Raw genomic sequence first — 24,112 nt, 5'->3', positions numbered from 1 at the left:
CTGACATGGGACTGTCACAAGGCACTAGGGTCACACCCTCTGCAAAGCCGTCCTAGACCCAGGGGAGGGACAGGACTCCCCCAGCCACACAGCACATTTGGAGCAGAGTTGGAATTAGAACTCAGCCCTTCGGTCTCAGTCTAAGTCTTCTCTCTCACTCCCAAGGCCATAACAAGGAACCTGATGTCCTTTAAAGAAAAGTGTGTGCTACTTTTTAAATTTTTATATATTTTGTCAAAGAACTAAAAAACAAAATTAAATTAAAAATATTTTAAAAAAAGAAAAGTGTGTGCTGTCACAGAATGCTTGGAAGGTTTTAAGCAATGTAGGACAAAGTAACAGCAGCTTCACAGCACAGACTCAGGGCTGAGAATGGAGAAACTAAGAACGGCCCAGCCACACACTGAGCAGCTGAGGCACTAAACACAAGGTGTGTGATCAGAGTATATGACAAATGCTTAAATTTTAAAAAACTGATTACAATAAAAGACACATTGCCATTAGTTGGCCCCCCCCCAAATTCTCTCTCTCACTTGGAACACACTCATCCCACCCTTTGTGCCACCTCCTGAAGCCCCTGGAAGTCCTCTTCCCTGCATTGTACAAGGTGTGATAAAAATATTGTCAATGCTGCCACCAAGTGCCATCCAGGGGAAATGCACGCTCATAAAAGCTCATTTTTGTTCACTGACCTGGAACTGTGACCTCTGGCTCTTCCCCAAAGTCAAAATGGCCATGAGAAGTTAATGTTTTGAATCAGTTCAGGACACTGAGGCAGCCAGGACAGTACAACTAAAGACACTCAGGAAAGAGCACTCCAGAGCTGCTGCAGAAAGTGGGAAAAAACAAAAAGGGATGAGGGTGTTTGAGGTTTTGATCATACCTCATATGAGGCCCTGGGTTTAATCCATCAGCACCACAAAAAAAAGTTTAAATAAAGAATAAAAATAAAGGGCCGGGGATTTAGCTCAGTGGTTTCGCCGCCTGCTGTGCAAGCGCAGGGACCCAAGTTCCATCCCCGGTATCAAAAGAAAAAAGAATAAAAATAAAGACCACAGGACTGTTCGTCAAGAGAGATGAGTCTGTACAGTGACACAGCCTTATTTCATCACACTCACAAATGGAGTTTGCTCTCCCCCAGGGACGGGGTTTGGTGTCTCAGTGCCTATCAAGGCCACACACAGAGATTTCTCTCCAGACCACTGTCTGTAATCCCTCCCCTTTGGGGCTATTTTGCTTACATCTGGAAAACAATTTCAATTGAAAGAATGCAAAACAGACTTTTCAGTGCAGCCTGAAGAGCAGCATCTTTAGTGTTTTTCACCATCTTAGATGACAACTATGAGTACAAGAAATGAAAAATGACAGGAAGAAGGAGGGCCAAGCACCCCATTTTGCTAATTACAATCTTTCTGCTAAGCACACTTGGTAACGTAAATTTTCCTTATTTATCACCAACAACCACTGAAAGCACCATTATCATCTTTCTTCGGTTCACATAAAGTAAAATATCCCCAGGTCAAAAACCAACTGCTCTCCAAGACCCTGAGCTCTGAGCTCCGTCTGGCACCTGGTCTCGCTGGAGGCCCTCTGCTATCCCAGGCCTGCCCGGGGGCAACTGCCAGCGTGAACACACACCCTGGGGAGCAGGGACGGTCACGCTCATGGGCCCTTCACTGGGCTCGATTGTGGGGTCACAGCTCGGGGTCCTGAGCATCGCTGGTCCTTTCTCACTGCATCATCTGGGTGGTGGGGAGGCCAGAAGAGAGGAGCTGATCCCTCTCTAATATCGGAGAGCCAACGCCACGTGTTGCACCCAGTGAGAAAGAACCAACCAGAGACTGATATTAAATCTAAATCCACACAGGAGTTTATTACCAGCCGGGACCCCAGCCAAGCACCGGACTCGAGCCCCAACTGGGGGAGATTAACATATTTTATATACCTCTGAGGCCAGCAGTTTCTAGGGCCCCCCATGGGTTAGAACTAGCAAAGCAAGCAAAAGGTACAGAAGTGGAAAGTCCTGCCATTAGAACATTTGTAAAACAATAGTTGATTAATTGTTGTTTCTAAAGAGACTTTCTAAGGGGAGGAAGTTTCTAATCTTCCTCCTTCTGAGTTCATCTAAAGGGCAGGCAGGTGGGTCAAGCAGCAATATGGAGTCTGTCTTGCTAACTAGGGTCCTTCACCACACCCACCTCCGGATCACCTGGGGTAGGGACTGAACAGGTGAGGCTGGTGGCCCTAGCTCAAGGCCTCACTGCAATGGTGAAGTGTACACCCCTTGGAGCTGGGCGTATAACTGAAGGGTAGAGAACGTGCCTAGCACCTCCAAAGCTCTAGGTTCCAGCCATAATACCACCACCAAAAAAAGCTGCCTCCCACTTTTAGGAGAAGAAAAGAGGCAGTGTGGTGGCACATGCCTGTAATCCCTGCCTCTGGGAGGCCGAGGCAGGAGCCCAGCCTTTCCTGGGAATATAGCACAATGGAAAGGCCCTGGGTTCTATCCCCAATATGGGAGAGAGAGAGAGAACCTGAAAAATTGTCACTATCCTGCGGTATGGGTACCAAGCCCTATCAATACTGTTACTCTATTCCCATGTGAAACCAAGCGCCTACTTCGCCACATCGTGAGCACAGTAACGGGTCCCAGCACTGGTACAGTAAGTTCAGCACACATGTAGTCACAACTGCACAAGACACACCTACCCAGAAATGCCACCACTGTTCATAAAGTCCCAGCACAGTGGCTGCCAAGCCTTTACACGTTGCCCACCTGTAAATCAACCCAGACATAAACTGCACATTACCAGAAAGTTTATAACTTCATTAATCCTTGCCATTAGGGGATATTTAAGTTACATATAGTGTGGCAATAGCTTCCTTAAACTCTAATTCAGACAGCTGTAATTATATCATGCAATAATGTTTTGATTACCTAATGTATAAATGTTAAAACATACCAATTCAGCTCAAGAAAATGATCACATAATCAGAGCAGCAAGTTCAGTATACTATTCTAATTAAGATAAAAGATGTGGGCCAGGGATTTAGCTCAGTGGTTCAGACACCTGCCTCGCAACCTCAAGGTCCCAAGTTCAATCCCCTGGTACCAAAAAAAAGATAAAAGATGTCAGTGGAGAACACCAATTAGTTATTTGTATCTTTACAGCTCACATGTATTTCTCTAGCTAGGTGACTTCTAATTATTATTTACATGCCTAGTTCCAGCACACAGGACTGTACCCTAAGCTTTTCTTTAGTAGCACTCAAATACCACTGATCACAGCCAAAGCACAGTAGCTTTTTAACAAAAGAAAGAAAGAAAGTACAGTAGGAAAAAAAACCTTCTAAATTCAACAAATGATCTCATTGGTAATTTTAGTAAACTGAAAATAAACTTCACCCACCAGCTGTGTATTTTACTAAATTTCAAAAGATACTTCCTGCTGTTCTACAAGCAGCGGTGTCTTCGAGGCTGTCCTTGGTTAGCTCTTCCCACCACTTTATGGGTCACATCCCAGGCCTCCCACCCTTCCCTGGCTGCACCTGCCACACCACTGCTCTCAGGCGCCTGTGTGACATGTTCCTGGGACTGAGCCCCAGGACAGCTAGCACCCGCAGCTGGCTGCTTTCTCCTCCCTCTCCCAGGTCTTGGTCAGAACTTTTAGGTGTGTCTGCTTTTGATGTAGCACAAACCTCATCACCTGCTACTTACCTTCTCATAGCCAGGTATGGTGGTCCAGGCCTATAATCCCAGCACTCTGGGAGGCTGATGCAGGAGGATGGCCAAGTCTATGCCCAGCCAAGGGAACTTAGTAAGACCCTGTCTCAAAATAAAAGAGCCCCTAGGCTCAATTCCCAGTTTGGGGAAAATAATCTTTTCATGTGTCCAGAGACTTTGTCCTCCCGATAAGGACTAAACCCTTAGCTCAGCCTTAGCACCTGTCTCATATACCCTGGATACTCATGTCCCTCCCCATCTTAAAAAAGCTCAAGGCCAGCCCGGTGGTGCATACCTGTAATCCCAGCACTTGGGAGGCTGAGGCATGAGTTCAAGGCCAGCCCAAACTACATAGTGAGACTCTGTCTCAAAAACAAAACTCCCAGCTTCCTTCTGCTCCGAGTGTTTGTGTTAGTGAACCATCTGACATTTCTCTTTTGGCTTACGGAGAGAGCCACCTGAACCTGGCATGTCTTCTGTCTCCTAGACCACTTCCCTCCCTCCCCAGCTGGCCTCTACCTCACCTGACACTTGTTGGGGACCCAACCACATCCCTCCCGGCCCCATACCCTGCCACATCTTATGTGTCATGGTGCATGGCTCTGTGCCACGAGGACCTGGTCATGGCCACCTCTCCTGCTGGTGCAGACATGCCACATCCCAGGCATTGTCACCCCAGCACCACACCTTTCTCTGTGAGCCTGCAGCCTGGCCTAAACAAGCCTTCCACAGCTAGTGGATGCTCCTGACTTGAAATGTAAGAAGCTGGGGTGTGGTTCAGTGGCAGAGCACCTGCCTCGTATGTGCAAGGCCCTGGGTTCCATCCCCAGCAGAGGGAAGAAGGAAAAATAAAACTCGAGCCCAAGAGGATAACTTATGTGAAGCCACGGACTATAGCAGAGGGCTGTGCTGTGACCCGTGTCCAGCTTCCTGCGTCTCCCCTTCCACCAGCTCCCTCAGAGGGATCCTAGGGCTACCAGATGCCATTCTGTTCTACCGAAAGGAACACAGATGGACAGAAGCACCAAGGACATACTGATGGCCACCCAGTGTGGGCAGAGGCCTGTCCCCTGCCCAGTTCCAGGCTGCTCCCACCACCACCACCCCAGCAGAGGCAGCAGAAAGACTGCCTGGGCCGTCTGACTGATAGGAGTGACTCAGAATTTATTCAGCATTAGGCACGAATGTAGCCAAGAATGAATTAAATGGAGCTCTGACCAATTACTACCTCTGACCTGACCCTAAATACTGGAAATATAGCCAATGCTGTATCATTAAAATTTTATCTGATATCATAAACCCTTAAGTTTGTAATTATTTGTAATAATTTAAAGCTATATTCCTCTCATTAAAAAATTTAAGCTCTTAGTAGCAATACACCATTAACTAACTACTGTACACGTAATTACAGACACACATCACACACAGAGAACAATGCAAGGCTTCCCAAATTAAAATCAAAATATTAAACCTGAGAAGTCAACCAAGACAGTAAACGATGTTTACTTGAGAAATACAGGGCTTAAAAAAAAAAAGGTAATATTTTAAAACTTGAAAAACCTTTGATAATGATGTCAAGACTGAGCTATAGTTTCTTTTCGAAGATTTATTTCCATCTGACCAAGTGAAATTGATGTAATTGCCAATTAGAGCCCCATGCAATTATTTTGCCAATTTATATTTCTATTTAACAGGCCTGACAGTTACTTTTAAAGGAAACATTATGAAATATTCTTTAATTAAGTAAAGAATTATTTAACAGATAAATATTCTTAATGGGACTCCTGTGATTTTAAATAAGCTGTGCACTTGATTAACCTCACAAGCTTGTTTGGAACAATCGTAATTTTTACAAATGAGATAGCATGGAAAGGTCATAAAGAATGTATTAATCACAAAGCGATTTGCACTTCAGTCACACGAGGGCTTGTTATTCATAGGCAGATGGCTGGAGAATGAACTATCAGTACCATCAAATACACTTCTGTCTTCAGTAGTTCTGCAGATTTCTTCTGTGGCCTCTGGTGCCGAGGGTGCATTTCTGTAACTAGCCCCAGGCATGACCAGAGTAAAGGGAAGGCGGCCATGAAAAATGTGCCGCAGTATCACAAAGGATCTACTGTCCACTCTGCAGCTACATGAATACCTGCTGGAGTCGAAATTTAAGAAGCTAGGTTTTAAAGAAGCCATTAAAAATCCTAAGGAAGCCATGAGTGGTGCACACCTGTAATCCCAACACTCGGGAGGCTGAGGCAGGAGGATTGCTGTAAGTTCGAGGCCAGCCTGGGCTGCATAGTGCGTTCAAAGTCAGCCTGAACTACAGTGATACCCTGAATTCTTAAATCTAACTCAATCCCCAACACTCGACTCTGAGGTCATCTACACACAGCTGGAAAGAGAATGGTCTTCCTTCCAGGGAGATTTAACCCAGCAAGTGCTGACCGGGCACCTGCCACATGCCAGGAATCACAAAGACCAGCAGTGACCCACGGGCCCTGCTGTCGAGATGCCCAGCAAGGGACAAGTGTGGTGAGGAGGGACACACTCCCAGCCCGGGGACACCCGGCACCACAGGAAGGACCTGCACACGTGTCTCTCTGCTATGCAAACTATGGCCCTGGGTCACATGCTGGAAGCTGGGTCCTCAGGGCACTGACCACGGGAGGTGCTGTGGCATGGCTGCCAAGTGGGAATCTGGCCTCCTGGGTCCGTCATGGTCCCCACTCCACCCAGGCCCCACGGGGGCCCCCACTGTAAAATGAATGGCCTTGAGGGGCCCTCCAGGAATGAGCCGCAGTAGGCACTGTGCCCTGGAACCTCCAAAGCTGTGTGTTGAATCCCTTTTCTTGGTAAGTAGCCTGACTGGAGTATTGCGTCACAGTGACTAAAAGCTAACACCCTCACAATAAACTATTTATGAACTAGGCACAGTGAAACCCGAACAAAAATAATAAAACAGAACCACCATGATGATATGATGCAGTAAAAGTGACGTGAATGTATTTCTGGAATTTTCCGTTTCATGCTTTCAGACCTCAGTTGATGGTAGTGAACCAAAACCATGGATAAGGGAGGACTTCTAAGTTTACTGCTCCTAAACTTGTTTCTGAATTTAAACACTAAAGCCAAATGTTTACATGGTTACAAAGATAAGTCTTCTCCGAATAAAACCTACCTCACTACTGAAAACGCTCATAAGTCTAAAAGCTAACATAAGGATAATATGAATGGAATAAACCTAAATCTATTTAATTTAGCAAATTTATTCCACAAATGTGAAAATAATTACTGAAAGTTCAAGGTCCTGAGCCTCAAGTTCCTAGGGGGACACTGGAAATCCTGAAGGACACCTCCATGAGAACCCCAGTCCAAAACACGCCTAATGTGGGTAGCACAACAGTCCACTTCGTTCAAGATATTCTCACACAGACACGCCGTTGGTCTTAAACCATCCGCCGACAACATTTTTTTAAAGTATCAGGGGACCAAAAGAGCACCACACTAGAGCAGAAGTAGAAAGATTCTGACAGCTTTTATTACCATGGCGCAGTAGTATTCCATCTGACATCCCCACATCACATTGTCCTCTGTGAGGCACTCCCAGAAAGCTCACATGGAAGGACTCAGCCACACTGCGTGCGGCAATTCTCATACGGCGCTGGTTGGTGTTCGGACTTCAGGTCGCCCTAATAAAGTGTACTCATTTTCAAGCAAACGTGGAAAAAAGTTTGCTATGTTACTGCTTGCCTATAAACATATCATAACATGCCTCACAATTTAAAAACTTTATTACAGCACTCCATGACATCAATAACTATTCGTGCTTAGTATCAGCCAGTTGTACCAAATACCATAAAATACAAAATGATAGGAAATATAAACATCGATTTCTATTTCAAGTTTATAACATTTTATTTACAAAAATAAGCTGGGAGGACCAGGGTTTACACCCCCACATTCTTTCCTGGGTGGATGATGGTGTGCCTTTTTTTCTCTAATATTTCAAGTTGCGCTTGAATTCCTTCAGAACTGTACTTGTGGAAGAGAAGCTCAGGTGGAGAAGAGGTGGGACACGGGGCAAGAGGAGGGGACCGGGGTAGAAAAGTCACACATAAAGAGATGGCGTTGACCAGGAGGACTGCACAGAGCCTTACGAACTCGGTGATGCACCCACGCCGCCCGGACGCCACACCACTGTCCCCACACGCACAGGAACACTCTGCTCGGGCTCCGTGGGATGCCATCAAGCGACGGTTCCATGGCAGACACTAAGACATGACTCCAAAGACAGGGTTGTGGCGGCAGATGCTGGGCCCGTACTCTTCATAGTCCTTCTTGGTGTGACAGACCTGAAAGAACTCCGGCTGCGGCAACAGCAGAGAGCAAAATGTGAGCAACTCAGAAAGGAAAGAACGTTAAATGAACAACTAAGTAGATGAAAAACTCCCATCCACAACTTGTACCTTCCTCTAGGCCACTTCGTGAGGCAGTGACCTCTTCTATGTACTCAACTACTGCACTAGAGTTTATTTCATGTTTGAACAGGTGACCAACCCAGGGCAGGCTCAAAGTGGAGCTCAAAGTGGTGGAGTGCTTGCTTCATGTGTGAGGCCCTGGGTCCAATCCTCAACTCTTCAAAGACAAAAAATTGTTAACTCATTGATCCTCAGCATCACACTCACTTACCCTCCATTTATTTAGGGCCAAATATGACCTGGCCCCCTCTAGGTATCTCCCTGAAGTGAAAACATCATATTACAGTGATCCATGCACAGCCATGTTTATAGCAGCACAACTCATTGTAGCTAAATCTTGGAAGCAGCCTATGTCCATCAACAAATGAATGGATAAAGAAAATGTGGTGTTTATACACAGTAGAATACTATTCTGCCATAAGGGATAAATGTGAGTCATTTGAAGGAAGATACACCTTGAGACCATAATGCTAAGTGAATTAAATCTGATACACAAGCTTAAATAGCACATGCTTTCTCTTATACGAGAAATCCAAAGTATAAATGAAAGAGTAAAATAAAAGATAATAGGACACTGGCAGATAACATTTTTGCAAAAGGGAAGGGGACCAAGAGATGAAGGGAGTGGGAGGAAGAGAAGAGGAAAGGAAGGGATGAAAGAATTAAGATGTGTTATGCACCCTGCTGTGCAAGCACAAGGACCCGAGTTCGATCTCCGGTACCAATAAAATAAAATAAAAAACATGTACTAATAAAAAACAAAAATTAAAAAAAAAAAAAAAAAAAGATGTGTTATGCACATGTACTAACTCCTGCCAATGAATGTACTCATATACTGCAAACAGATACTAACAAAAATTTAAATTTAAATTTGTTTTAAAAACTAAAATATTTGTGGACCCTAAGTTAACAATGGATTAGCCACTAATATATGTGACAGGGAAAAGTGCCAAATTCTTGGAAAGATCATTGGGATTAATGATTAATGCAAGATTCTTTTAAGATTATTTCTGTACTGGGCCGGGGATTTAGCTCAGTGGTTCCGCCGCCTGCCTCACAGGCGCAAGGTTCCGTGTTCGATCCCCAGTACCAAAAAAAAAAGATTATTTCTGGAGACTTGTGAATTAGCTGTGCAATGTGAGTGATCATTAAATATTTCTCTATAATAAATGACAACATCAAGTGTGTGGAGAACCTTGATTCACAGACCCTGTCTACCCAGACTCAACAGAAAAGGCAGCAATCCAAACAGAACAGTGTGGAAGGGACTCACGGTTGAGGCCAGCATGGAGCCTCCAAACCACACGGCATAGCGCTGCATGTGATGCGTTATCACCTGCACCTCCACGGGCCTGGGCTGCAGACAAAGGGAAGCACATTTACTCCAATGGTCCACAGGGGTGAGACCTGGCTCCCCGCCCTCTGCCCCCTTCAGGACAGGGGATCCCACGCTCACATCCGCAGCCCCTGCCTCGGCCACACCAACTGGAACTGTAGGTCCAGTCCAGTGGTGTGGGGGAACAGTGCCACACGGCCAGCAGGGGTGCTCCCCAAGGCACTAAAGCATGTTCAAAGAGAATGGACAAGCAACTAACCTAATGCGTTTTTTGACCAAGTCAAATGGTTTTTCAGAGATAATTCCACATACTAAAAGCCACCCCAAAACACTTAACAGAAATTGTACTTTTCCAACAGCTGACTGACCCCAGTTCTGTGGATCTCTTTCTTGCTCCCACTGGCCCTACCAAAGCCCAATCTTGGTTAAAGCCCAAATAAAACCACCCATAGTTAGAAGTTGTCACTCTGGAGGCACCCTATAACTCCCTGTTGATCTGTTCTTTCAGTGTAACAAGAACATGTGCAAAGGACATTAAGAGCCCCCATCAATCCCTCCCATCTCCTGGCATCCTGGTCAGGACACTACACGTCTGATGTCATACAACCCAAAGAAAATTACTGGTGGCCGTGGACTGGTACGGGCACAGAGGGCCCAGCTCACTACACACTTGGACCAAGCCCAGGTGGCCAAGGAAGTAGTTCAGCTTGTTTCTGCAGCATGCTGCCCAGACCGGTTCCTTCTGTGTTAAGAGCAAACTGGTCAATCCTGTGCAAAAATTCAGGTCTCCTACCTTTATTCTGCCACCACTGAGTTCTTCACTGAGTTTTAACCTGGCATCCACCACTCTCTTTAAATCTCTCTGCAGTCGGCGTCCAAAATCCCTGAACATTGTGGAGCCTCCTGAAAGAACGACATTCTAAAAGACACAAGAAGAGGGTTGCCCCGTGAAATCACCCACTCAAGTGTCCCGGTAACCACTCCCAGCAGAACCTGTCCTGAGTAACCCACACACTGACGCTCCTGAAGCAATGTTAGCACCTTCAAAAAAGTGCAGGCTGTCCTTTCTCTCCTGTGATGACAATGTGTCACCAGCTGGTCCTCTCAGCTTTTCCTGACTATGAGTGAAAACACAAAGCCACTGTTCCTGGGTCCTCACTCTGGACCACACAGAACCTCTGAGGATCACAAAGCCAAAGCGAACAATATACCCTGACACACAGACTCAGCCTGAATCACTAACATCAGACCTTTAGCAGCTCTGCCTTAATCATGGGGACAGGGGCCTTGTGATCAACACTAGAACTGCCTCAGAGCCTGGTACCAAGAAGAGAACCAGTCTAGTCACCTGCCCCTTCCCCACTGGTGTACCAGGCCTTGGGCACATGCCACTCAGATGCTGGGTAGTGGGTGAGGAAGGGAAGGGTGTTTAAATCAGACTGATGATGAGAAAGGCTGAATTCTCCAGGAAAGATAACAGCTGTTATTTCCTTGGGCTACAGAGTGCTACCACTCAGCACAATGAAAGTGAAATAAGTACATCCCAGTGTACCTTTGTTAAAGAAAATTCCATCTGAAAGTAGCCAGAATGGTCTTCGCCCCTTGCCTCCTCATGGCAGTTAGGGGTACTTCTTCAGAGGGGGAATGTTGTAGACAGGTAAGTTAATTAGGTATCTTGTAGGCAGTTAGGGCCAGCCCAGGAGGAGCAAACACAGATAGTCAAGGAGCCAGCATATCCCTGACCCACCCTTACTGAAAATCCTTGTATGCTTGCTACATGACTTGCTCCCCCATTTGAGCCCCATTTAATCAATATTACCTGGGTGACTGTACTAGTAATCTTACCGGTTGGTCATGGTTTTGTCCCACCTCATGCCCACCTTGTAAATTTCCATTGAGTCTTACAGTTTTGTCCCACTTTGTACCTGCCTCACCACATGGCTTTGCTGTATAAAACTTCTTTGAAATGCAGGGTCAGTAGGCAACCCACTTTCTGGTTCCCCTTCTGTCTCTCTTATGCAGAAGCTTTCTTTCTCCCAATAAATTTTTCCTTTTTTTTTAAATTTTTCCTACTCTTAAAAAAAAAAGGAAAATTCCATCTGAGAAAACTGTAAGGAAAATACTTTCTTAAAAAGTTCAGTCATTCTCCTAAAGGCCCTAGGAAAGGCAGAATGGCCCGTCGCACCCCACTCCACCCCTCCCGCCCAGCTCCAATCTGAGGAGCAAACCCAAGTGTGAGGGTAAGCAGGCGTCCCAAGGAACCAGACCAGGAGAGCACACTTTCCTGTCCCCAGGAGGCCTGGTTGTGAGTGACACGAATCTGGAGTGACCCTGCCTCTGCTATACCCAGGGACGACAGCCAGTGCTGGGTGGAAGGCCCGAGTGGTCCCCAGCCAACTGCCGCAAGACTGTGACAGCTCCACAGGGACTCAGGAGCACGCAGGGCACTGGCTCTGAAGAAGGTGGGGCCCTGCGTAGCGGCACAGCTGTCCCTCCCACACACACACACACACACCACCACCACCCCCGTGAGGACACCATGACAGCTGCACACTGGGCCCCTCAACAAGGGCCACAGTACCTCAGGAGCAGGAGTTCAGCTCAAGGAATCTGAGACCTTTCCGGGTGAGGGTCAAAAAGCCTCTATCATGTAGCCCATCTGCTACTGGAAATTATTGCTTCCTTCCTGCAAACCTAACATTCAGTGCTCAGCAGAGTAGGCAGCTGGATGAGAGAGAGCCCCACAGCTACTGCACAGTCAAGGTCAGCACAGGCAATGTGCCCAAGACACAGCTGTCAAACACGCCACACCTCGAAGGCCAACTAGCAGGCCAGCATAAACACTGGTGGTCAGGACAGCTCTCTCACCACACAGGTTCCAGAGAAGCCGACACCCCAGAATCAACATCGCCTTGGAAGGCATCCAGCAAACATCAAGAATGTGGAACGAGAGATGGTAAAAAGCCAAAGGGAAACACTAATTTGGGGGTGGTGAGTCCAGATTATAATGAGACCCATTTGCACAAATACAGTGTGTAAATGTGTATTTGAACTTCACAGCAATGACCAGAATCTGAGAAAACAAATATCCCTGAACTGAGTCAACTGAGACCCTGAAAGTGGTAAGTGGGGAACAACAGTCAGTGGGGCCCACCTGACCATGACAAGGGGACAAGACAGTCCTCACGCAACAGGCAAGGGAAGAAAAGGGCTTCTCTGACCACGAGAAGCAGACAAGATGGTCTAAGTGACCACTGTAGGTGTCAGTGACACAGTAAACAGACAAGATGGACTCAGTGACCAGGTCAGCCGGGCACCTCTTTACAGTCCCTGGTTGCACTGATTTCCCCTAAATCCTCACCAATTTCTATCCTAGAAGTGGATCATCTGTATCTGGCAGCATTGCAAGCTTTTTTATTGACTTTGTAATGGCAGAAAATAGGTCAAATACACAGCAGGACTTAAAACACAATTAGATCCCTATTAGGTCCACAGAGCACCACGTGCATGTAACTGTGAGTCCATCTTCCCGACCGCAGATATGCACAGGGGTCCTCATGCACACGGCGCTGAGTAATTTCAAATCTTGTCACTCAAACTAGGTATCCAAAAAGACTGCAGATAAAATTTATCATCAGATGGTTCCGCTGCCTGCCTTGCAAGCACAAGGTCCCAAGTTCAATCCCCGGTACCCCCCGCAAAAGAAAAAAACTATCATCAGAGACTTCAAATAGGTCAGCTAACCCAGGAGAATCTAGCGCTGGCTTTCAGAGACACAGAATGTGCAACTTATCGCCACAATACATATCCTAAGTGATACATTACATCTAGAATGGCCATTTATTTTTCAAATAAATTTCTATTCATGGGCTGGAGATACAGTTCAGTGCTCAAGCACTTGGCTAGCGTGCAAGGCCATGGGTTCAGTCCCAAGTGCTGAAAAATTCCTTTTTTAAAAAATCATCATGAACAGCTATTTTAACATTTAAATTCTACTTTTATGGCAAAGACATTCAGCCAACATTCTGATGTACAATTTTTAAAACATTTTTATTCTGCAATAATACTGATTTTAGCGTTAAGTGACAAACCCTTTAATTCAGAATAACCTATGCTAAACCCTTACAACGTGTTTTTATTTGCTTCATCAGCTGTGTTCCCCTTCCCCCAAAACAGACTTTTTAATTATCTGAGAAAATTGTATATATCACAGCCCTTTACTCCCAAATACTTTAGTGTATTTACTAAAAACAGGAATATTATCTTATACAATCATAGTACAACAGTCAACATCATAGTTATATTAGTATAAAACTTTAATTTACTGATCTTATTCCAATCTTATCACTTGATCTGTTCATACTTTTATAGCTTTTTTCCCACTCCAATCCAGGATCCAGTGTAGGATCAATTTTTTCATTTTCTTGCCATGTCTCTGGAATGGGTTTTTTAATTAAAATATAATTCACCAGAGTATAAAAATAAATGTTCATTGTTAATATTTCAGAAGCATTGTATGATCTTGAGTTTCTTTCAAAGGCATAACCTGTGATTCACTTTTTTCATTTATTCATAAATCAAAAAAACACCCAGGCATGGTGGTGCATGCCTGTAATTCCAGCACTTGGGAGGCTGAGGCAGGATTGCCAGAAGTTCAAGGTCAGCCTGGGTTACAAGCCTGAACTACATAGTGAAACCCTGTCTCAAAAAAACAAAGAAACAGCATGAAGCATACGGGGTCAAAGTTAGCAAGGTGCTTCAACAGGGAAAGAGTAAACTGTTTCAACAAATGACACTGGAATAACTGACATCCATATATGAGAAAAACATGTACTTGTTACTTCACTTTCTGTACAAATTAACTCAGAATGGATCATGGATTTAAATGTAAAGGGGTAAAACTATACAGAATTTCCAAAGATTTTTTTTTAAACCCCTCATGGTAGGCAAAATTTTTTAGACAGTACAAAAAAAGTATGAACCATAAAAGAAAATGGACATCATAAACATGTCTTTTCTTCAAAAGATATGATTAAACCTAAATTGTACCAATAAAATTAATTTTAAAATATATATAATAGGGGAGGAGAGATCCAGCGCCTGCCTCCAAAAAAAAAGAAAAAGATATGATTAAGAAAGTGAAGCCACAGACTAAGAAAAAAATATCTGCAGAGGCCGGAGATTTAGCTCAGTGGTTCCGCCGCCTGCCTAGCAAGCGCAAGGACCCAAGTTCGATCCCTGGTACAAAAAAAAAAATATCTGCAATACATACATCTAACCAAAGGCTTGTCTCCAGAATATATGTCTTACAATTCAGTAAGATAAACAGATCAAAAAATGGGCAAAAGATTCAGACAATTTACCAAAAAAGCAATATGGATAGGCAACAAGTACACAAGAATATAGTCAATGGTGCTTGTAATTGGAATTATAGCAAATGAAATCTACTACACACTAAATCTGGGCTAGGATGTGAACAAATGGAACTCTTGTACATTGGGTGATGGTATTCTAACTGGCCTAACCATTCTGGAAAAAGGTGAGTAATTTTATAAAATTAACTATACACTTACCATGTAAGAAAGTAATTGCACTCCTAGGTATTTACGCAAGAGAAACAAAACAATGGTGAATATATATCCAAATGTTCATAGCAGGTTTTCTATAATAGCCAAAAACTGGAAACAATTCAAATTTCCATCAACAGGAAAGAGGATAAATTGCATTAAATCCTTATGCTGCAATGCTACCCAGTAGTAAAAAGGAATGAAACCTGACACATCCAACTCAAAAGCATTACAACATACTGTGGGATTTCCTTCACCTGGAGCCCTGGGGATGGAGTCCCATCCGCAGAGATAAGAAAGCAGCCTGGCACCCCACTGGACAGGGGTGCAAGATGGGCTGCCTGGAAGAGTCGGGGTCGGGGGGCGCTTCTGAGGGCCATGGTGCGTCCCATATCTTAACTACAGTGGTGACTCCAGGTGTACACATTTGTCAGGTCTCTCCAAACTTCAAAAGGTTTCATTTTGCTATATTTAAATTATGCCTCAAAGATGAACTTTTGCAACAGCGCCACAACAGGAAGCAATGCAGGAAGGTCCCCCCTGATTCAGAGCAGGGTGGCTTTGCTGAAGTGGTGACAATGAACTGAGACCAGTGACGAGAGGAAGCCCTCAAGAGGGCACCTGTTGGTAGTAACAGTACACACCTCCACCTTTTATCCTTAGTGCACTGTACCTCTGTGAGAGAGAAAATCACTCAAATTTGTTTTAAAATCTTGAATTTAGCCTCTGACAGTTGCTAGAAATGAGAAAACAGGCACTATGCATGCCTCCAGGCCATTCCTAAATCAACCTTCAGCTCTCACGTTGGTTCCAAGCCTTGCCCTGGGTTCAGGAATTCTAACCAGTACACTCAACAGACCTGTGAGGACTAAAGGAGGAATAACAAGCCTTGATCTCAAAGGAACTGCACCACTAATTTCTGTGCCTTCTCTCACCCCACCTCTGCTCCAGCCCCTCCTCCAAACCAGTGCCCTCCTGCACACAGGAGAAGCGAGGTATCCAAGCCCAGACTCCTGTCTGGGCTTCAGAACACAGCTGCTACCAGCAGATACACCCCATGTCCACTGTCCCCACAGCTGTGGCACACATGGGGGCCCCTGGCACTGGGTACCAGCTTCCCTACACATTCCTAAGCAGCAGGCTGCTGGCCACAATGTCATCATTAGCTCTGTGCAGGTCTCCAAGGACTGGTGTCTCAACACGCTGAGACTCAGCTATGGATGGCTCTTCACCCTGCAGTCACATGCTGTTCTGGAGAAGGAAGGTCCCCACGGGCACACATCGAAGGACCCACCCACCGGGCAGAAGCTGGGGTCTCTTTCCCTTGGAGCAAAGGTGCTTTCAGTTAACAGTCCACCATGTTGACTTTTTTCATGACCGTCAACAATTACAACACTACCTTACTTTGCTGTATGAATGTGTCCTTCATGATGTTAAATACAAGCCCCAATATCAAATTACCTCTGCACGTGGAAAGGTCTCATTCGTCTCTGTGCTGAAGAATGCTGCAGCACACAGCGCTACGACCACCACACACAACCTGTCACTCTCTTGAAATTTAAGTGAGAATGATTTAAAATAAAACCTGTTTTTAACAGCAACTTTACTTCATTAATATCTAATACGTTATTTATAATATATTACTTTATTTATTACAAACCTTTTCCCTCCTGTAACACTGAATGCATTTTCTGCCAGAGGCTCTCAGACAGACACGCAGCGCCACCTATCGCCCACTGTGCATAATTGCAGGTGTGACACCACTGCTCAGAGGACTGGGCTGTCACTCAGGAGTACATTTGCCCAACAAGCAGGAGGCCCTGGGTTGGATCCCCAGCACTATAGAACTAATACTAATAACTATGCTTCCAGGAAACTGGCCCCCTGCTATTCATATGCCCACAACCGCTACAGGTCATGCGGACAATGCTGTCAGAAGTCCCTGTTGTTCCCACACCATGGTCTTGGAAAGTTTTCCTTCTGTTTACTCTCACACTGAAACCAAAGACTGCTACCCTGGTAAAGTCTGAACAAGCCCGTGCGGCGCATACAGGCCCTATGACACCCAGCTGTGTCCCAGAGAAAAACCCAAGTGCATCTCCAGAGCTGACCCTGTCCTGTGGATGCAACACCGAGCAGCAAATTCCTACCAGAATCACCTGCTTGCCTCTTCCCTGTGACTCCCGCTTTCATTTGACTGTCAAGGCTGTCCATCTCCTGGTAGTGACCCTCACCTTGTGGGACTTGTGTCCCCAGGCAGAGACAATGACAGCTGGGCTGCCCTGGGTTCCAAAGCTTTCGTCCCTTCTCTCAACTACTCCTTCGTGGCTTCTGACATGGCTGATTCCTGTGTCTCCCTGGCCAGCTCAGCTCCCAGTGCTGTACCTGAACCCGGCCAAGGTGCTGCTGTGAAGGCACTGCATGGGTGGGGCTGCCATGAAGTAACACACAGTGGAGGTAACAACCCAGACAGCTGAGGTCTGGAACGCAGAGACAGGTTTCCGGGGAAAGACCCATCTCAAGACCACAAGTCAGCTCCTGCCTGAGTTCCCAGCCTGCCTTGCCAGACCCCACAGTCACATGAGCCGATCCCTTCGAGGAAATCTTACAGCTCTGCAGAGATACAGACGTAGAAGCAGAGAGAAACAGAGTGAGACACCTATGGTTCTGTCTTCACAACTCCTTCTCTGTCAATCTCTTAAAAACTGACCCTGCAAGCCCAGAGTGATGCCACACACCTATAGGAGACAGAGGTAGGAGGATCGCTAAAAGTTCGAGGTCAACCTGGGTTACACAGTGAGTTCAAGGCCAGCCTGAACTGCACAACAAGACCCTGTCTCAAAAACACAAAACCAAACAAAAAGCTGACCTTGTTGTAGGCTCTGCCCAAGGCTGCAGCGTCTTCTTACCTGGATACCCTCCCTTGGCAATATCCACTTGCAGGCCTTTATTTCCATCGGCACAATGACAATCCTCAAATCTCTACGCAGCCCAGGTCTTCCTCCTAAGTTTTTAACCTGTGCCTCCAATGTCACATCTCTGTGGAAAGAGAAACCATGGCTCTCCTGATCCTGTCACCCTGTCTGCTTTCAAAGTGACATCAATCTTCCTATATGTGTCTGTTAAGAACCTTGGACCTCTCCTCCTGCCGGTACAGCTGACCTCGCCTCTCTCCATCCCCCATCTTCCTCCTCATGCCCCATCCCGAGCTCTTTCCTTCTTTGCCTGCAGCACGAGGGCAGCCTTCCACCATCTATCACTGCAGCCCACCACGTTTCCACAAGAGGGGCATCCCCACACACCCTTGCCTAAAGGCATCGACCCCCAGGAAAAGCTGTACCCTATGCAAGGCCTCTCCAGGTGGACCCCTCTCCTGTAGTCCTACATAATGTGGCAGTGCACATCCTGGACTTCACACTCACTGCTCATGACATGCAGGTTTGGGGTGACGGATTCATCCCAGATCCACAGACACCCTTCGGCTTCACCTAGCCCTGCAATGTGTTATTCCCCACGCACAACACCCACCTGTCCCCCTGTGCTGCCTCCCCTGCTTCGAACAGATCACAACAGCCTCCGGGACCCAGTACAAGCCAGCTGCAGGGCAGTCACTGGCCACATAGGACTCTGTAAGTTCATGTAAAGTGAAATGAAGTGAAATTTTAAATGCTGTTCTTCAGCTGCAGCAGCCATGTGAGGTCAGTGGCTCCACAGTCGACACCACAGCTACAGAAAGCATCCACCGTGACAACACCAACTGGGAAGGCGCCACCACACGTCACATCCCCCAGGCTCCCACAACTCTCCCTCCTCACCACACGGTGTGTGGCATTCTGCAAGCACCCAAAGTGATGGACCGTTACCAGGCACGACTCCACCGTCTCACTGGAGAACGCTCCCAAGGTCTCTGCAACCACATAAGCCCCTGACCGCAGTTAACACCAGGTTCCCTAGCCAGCAGGACAGAAAAATCTTGCCATTTTCGGAAGTGTTAGCAGGACCCATCAACTAAATCATGAGAGAATGGACCGTGGAGTCGGACTGGAAGAGCAGGGCAGTTGGACCTTCCTGTGTGTTACCAGAGCAGAAACTTTCCTTCTGTTCACATACTGGACATAACATTAATAAGAAATAATATATAACTCATTTATTGTTCAACATGCTTTTCTGATTTAAAAGGCATTAAGACAACTATTATATAGATATACATATATATAAAGTTTCAAGCAATCTGTTACAGAAGTATCAATCTATGAGCTGTATCAGGATGCATTCATGGGCCAGGGATGTAGTTCAGTGGTGCCTCACCTGCCTAGCAAGCACAAGGTCCTGAGTTTGATTCCCAGTACTGGGGGGCGGGGAAGATGCATTCACATCTTCTTGACAAACATAAGGAAGAAAATTTCTAGCACCTTCCAGCCCATGGCAAAATCAGGTTAAAGACATTTTCTGGCTGGCCTGCCTCCATGCTAGACTCATTTCCAGCCATCCCCCACCCCCTGTACTACCCAGGCTGAGAGGAACAAACCCTCACATGCCCCTGGGCCCCTACTTCTATCTGTACCCACAATCTTCCCTGAGCTACTCCTCTCCCCCGCACCAGTGCCACAGGCTGGTCTGGACTCAGCTCAGAGGGCACGTTCTCCAAGCCTGTCTGATCCCCTCTAATTACACGCAGTCTGCCCCTTCTCTCAATTACCACAATGCGCATGATTCACTTTAATGACATTTAGCTTGTAGTGGTTCCCATTAGGATTATTTCAGCATTTTCAGCTTTTTTATAAGCTCCTGATGACAAGAACCATACCTAATACACACTTAAGTCCCCTAACTCAACAATACTGTCTTGAACCAGGAGGCACTCAAGATACTTCAAGAATAGAACTGAGAAACTGAAAGACATCCACTGATATTACAAAGCATGCTGAAATGGCTTCATTTTCAAGTAAAGCTTAGAAGTCACTGAACACTGGTAAATCCAAGAGTGGTCTAGCTACTGAGGTGGCTGCCAATTTAGCCAAACACCATACTTATGTGGGGAGATTTTTAAATCTAGGTGCCCAGGCTCCAACCTGGCCCAAGCCCAACTACTGCAAGACCTACAGGGATGGGACCCAGGCTCCTACTGATAATGTACTGTGCACTGGAAATGCGCCAAGAGATCTGAAGTGCTCTTAACATATGCATACAGCACATACCCCCCCCACACACACACACACCTCTAATGCCCACAGGTAACTATGTAAGGGGAAGGCTTGACTGTGAAGAACCTAAAACAATCTCAAGTCATCATGCTACGTATCTTAAATACAAACAATGTTTACAGCCAATTATACCTCAGTAAAGTTGGGGGGCACTCTTTAACTTTTCAGAGCCACCTTTTTTTTTTGGTTCCAGGGATCAAACTCAGGACCTTGTACTTTTGAGGCAGACGGCAGAGCCACTGAGCTTATCCCCAGCCCTCCAGAGCCACCTTTTATTCTCACCTTCTAGTGCTCCAAACTCTCTCCTGCCGGGTCCCAAATAAGGATGTGGGATGGAGACAGCACACAGGTAACTGAGGCTAGGAATCCAACACCCTTGTACCCGGGAAAGGACATCTTACCTTGCCAGGTATCCCACCAGTGCCCAGATGTATTATTTGCTCTTTTTAAATCTAAGTCCATGGCTCCAGGACACTGGCTCCAAAGGCCCCTTTTGCATCCCACAAAGTTTAAGTCCCCTGGGAAAAGGGGTGACTGCTTCTAGATGCCAGGTCAGCAGAAGCACTGGCATGCAGTCTGCAGCCCTGCTCTGGGCAGTGCTGGCCAGAGCCACCAAGCCCTGACGTGACAAGAGCCCAGCAGTCACTCTTTCAGTCTTTTCTAAACGCAGCACTGACTTGCTGATGAACAAAGGATATACCTTGACATACACAGCCTGATGACAACCAGTAAGCAGTTATCACAGGCCTCACCTGGAAAGCACTGAAATTTGGCCTTTATGTCCAATTGCTCAAACATCTAATTTTATAGAAACTAACTCTCTTCTAGGGCTCATACACTGGCCGTGGGTACTTTGGCAGAACTGAGCAAATGCAACCCCAACCACATGATGTGAAAGCCAGAAAGCTTCCCCATCTGGCTCTTTAAAAAAAAAAGTTTGCCAGCTCCTGGTTTGAAATCATCATGGGAAAAAAATATCTCCTAACAGTCGGATCTGTCAGATTTGCAGAGAGAAAGTGGGCATTTCCAGGCCTCAATATCAAACTCCAATTCACTCATCGAGCCCCTTGCTTTGGAAAGCAGTCCTTTCCTTAGTGGCTGTGGAGACCATGGTGCCCACCAAACATGATGTCACCTTCCCTCTTTCCTGGCACCTGGCAATGAGGTTGGGCCGTGTGACTTCAATGGCCCAGGCCAGACGCCAGAGCAGGGACCAAAGAGGAGATGTGCTCCAATAGGAGCAGCCACAGTAAGGAGCAACCCCACTGCCGGCCCCATGGGTACCACAGCAATCAAAGAAACACAGCTCTGCTGCCAAACCCTGAAGGTTCAGGACAGCTCCCCACCCCCAGGCCACCTGAGCCTGCCTGAGGCTGCCTGAGGAAGGGTAAGGAGGCAGCCTCATCTGTGACTCCTCCTTCCCCTGTAGAGTACAGAGCTGCATGACAAAAGAAAAAAACCAAGGTCAAGACCGTCATATTCTGTCCTCCCACCTCTCAATCCTACTTAAATTCTTTCGTTTTCAATTTTTATTTTTCATCAGTGTATGTTTGTAGTATATAATGATCTGGCAAGTTGCCACATGTACATGTCTTAATTCTTTTTCCATCCCTCTTTCCCCCTGCATCTCCCCTGCCTCCATCTCTTGGTCCCCTTCCCATTTGCAAAAGATTTATCTCCCTACTTTCTATTTTCTATCTTTTATTTTGTTCTTTATTTGTTATAGGGCCAGGTGAGTTGGAACTATAGAGATGTGCCATACTGTGAATTACTGGAATCCTTTATTATCACAGCCAGTGGTCCAAAGGGGGCTCAGGCCTCCAAAAACTCTGAACAAAGGAAAGGCAGTTTGTGGGGTCCTTTTAAAGGCTCTTCAAACTGGGGAGGGCTCAGAGAGTTGGGGAGCAAAACATTGCTATGTCAGTGGGAGTCAGGGGCAGTTTCACACAGGTTAATTAAAACAAAGTATCACATAGTTGCAGACTCACACAGGATGCAGTGGTTGGTCTGTTATGCATTAACTGAGGGGACTCCCAAGGGGGCAGGGGAGGGGGGAGGCCACCCAGCATCACTCAACTTTACACAAATGGAGCCAGGTTGGCTATCACAATTTATACTCTGGGTTTCTCATATAAGAGAAAACCATGTGATATTGAACCTTGTGTGTCTTGATTTATTTCACTTAACATCGTGATCTCAAAGTGCATCCATTTTCCTATGAAAGACTCGAGTTTATTCTTTCTTATTGCAGAGCAGTGGTCCATTTTGTGTAAATACGACCTTTTCTTTAGCCATTCACCTAGTAACCCTACTTAAATTCTAAATGGCCCAGAAAGGCTGCAGTGCCCTCGGGCACGCGGTTGACGGTGCACAAGGTGGCTGCACAAGGCTTACTCAGCACAAACCTGACAGCCAGGCTAAGCTAACCCTCCCAGACCACAGAGAGAGAATGGCCAGCGGAATGGTGAAGTGGACACGGACAGGCTGTCCCTCCACGTTTCACACCACTTACAGTGTGACAGAGTGGACCAGGCATGAGTTTTCAAAGATGTAGGAAACAGGCCGAGCCCTGCCCTGATCCCACCCAGCACTGCCTACCTCAGTCCAAACTATTTCCTACCCAGCAGAGGAGAAGAGTATCGTATCAACTGCCACAAACATGCGGGGGCACTAAGAGACGCTGTGTACTACAAGCACCTGCCAGAGTCCTGCACACCGAAGCCTCACTGCGCACTCCAGCGCTACTAGGACCAAGTCTCAGGCCAGGGACTGGCTCTCGAGGGCCTGTCACAATTTCACCTGTGAAATGGGAACAGAACAGCAGGTCCCCACAAGGGGCACTGTAAGTAAGGGGCTTGATCCAGCTCTTGTCACACAGAAACAGTAAACTGTAGCTATGTATTAAGTGATTTTGTTAAAGTCTATGATTAATAACAATGTCAAGTAAAATCTGTCTACATGGGAGAAGTTCAAGGTTGTTTCTGAATGATAACAGTACAGGACCTGGGGAATAAGCCACAAATAAAAGCCAATGTGAATTAACTACTACTTAAATTATACTTACAAGTTGAATCATGCTCTATTACTCTCTGAGGGCATAGCTGATGGAAAGTGAGACAGGAAATGCAAGGAACTGGATTAAATACCCATGTATTTACTAAGCTACCTTTCCAGATCCTACCCAACAGAAGCCCTTCTGACCAACCTTCCACTATGGTCTCCTCTCATCTTGCCCAGGCCCCCAGCGCCCGGTACTGGGGATGGCACCCAGCCTGGCTCCTATCAAGCGAGCCCTCTAACACTGAGCTACACCTTTGGTCCTTTTTTATTTTATTCTGAGTCAAGGTCTAAACAGATTGCCCAGGCTGGCCTTGAACTTGTGATCCTCCACCCTAAGCCCCCAGGTAGCCAGGACTGCAGGCGTGCACCCCCATGCCCAGCTCTCCTCCCATCATGCCCAACCCTGCCTACAGTGGATCCTGTTCTCACCCCGGTCAGCCAAGTGATCCAGAAGGAGCTGCTGGCTTGCACAACTCCTAACAACCAGGATAATTAAACTTAAGGACAGTCCATGGCCAACATTCCTTCTTCTCTTCTCTTTCCTGCACACTCACATAGGAAGTGCTCTCAAGAGACATTTTTGACTAACTAGCACTCCACTGCTACCACAAGGATCAGGATCTCCGCACTCGCTGATGCACCCTAGCACTCCTAGCTAGGGTGACCGGGAGAGGCGTATCAGAGGGAAGGACAGAACAGGAACCAATGATTCTCTACATACAGCTGTTGAGGAGGCTACAGGACAG

General features: G+C 46.3%; 1 protein-coding gene across 4 annotated transcripts in view; it reads right to left on the bottom strand.

The window, feature by feature from the left end:
* Positions 1 to 7,237: 7,237 nt before the first annotated feature.
* The window catches only part of Actr3b (actin related protein 3B), a 65,377-nt gene continuing 48,502 nt past the window's right edge, over positions 7,238 to 24,112 (bottom strand). For all 4 annotated transcript variants that reach the window (XM_004860349.3, XM_004860348.3, XM_004860350.4 and 1 more), the window contains 3 exons: positions 10,329 to 10,454; positions 9,473 to 9,556; positions 7,238 to 8,088 (listed from right to left, as the gene is read on the bottom strand). In XM_004860349.3, coding sequence (XP_004860406.1) covers positions 7,993 to 8,088; positions 9,473 to 9,556; positions 10,329 to 10,454 — 306 coding nt within the window. In that variant the 3' untranslated portion in view covers positions 7,238 to 7,992. The remainder of the gene's footprint in view (positions 8,089 to 9,472; positions 9,557 to 10,328; positions 10,455 to 24,112) is intronic.

The sequence above is a fragment of the Heterocephalus glaber genome, unplaced genomic scaffold (genome assembly GCF_053883595.1).
Source record: "Heterocephalus glaber isolate CG9 unplaced genomic scaffold, H.glaber_assembly_v1.0 deba00000818, whole genome shotgun sequence".
NCBI classification, from domain to species: Eukaryota; Metazoa; Chordata; class Mammalia; order Rodentia; family Bathyergidae; genus Heterocephalus; species Heterocephalus glaber.
This window is presented reverse-complemented; position numbering and strand designations above follow the sequence as displayed.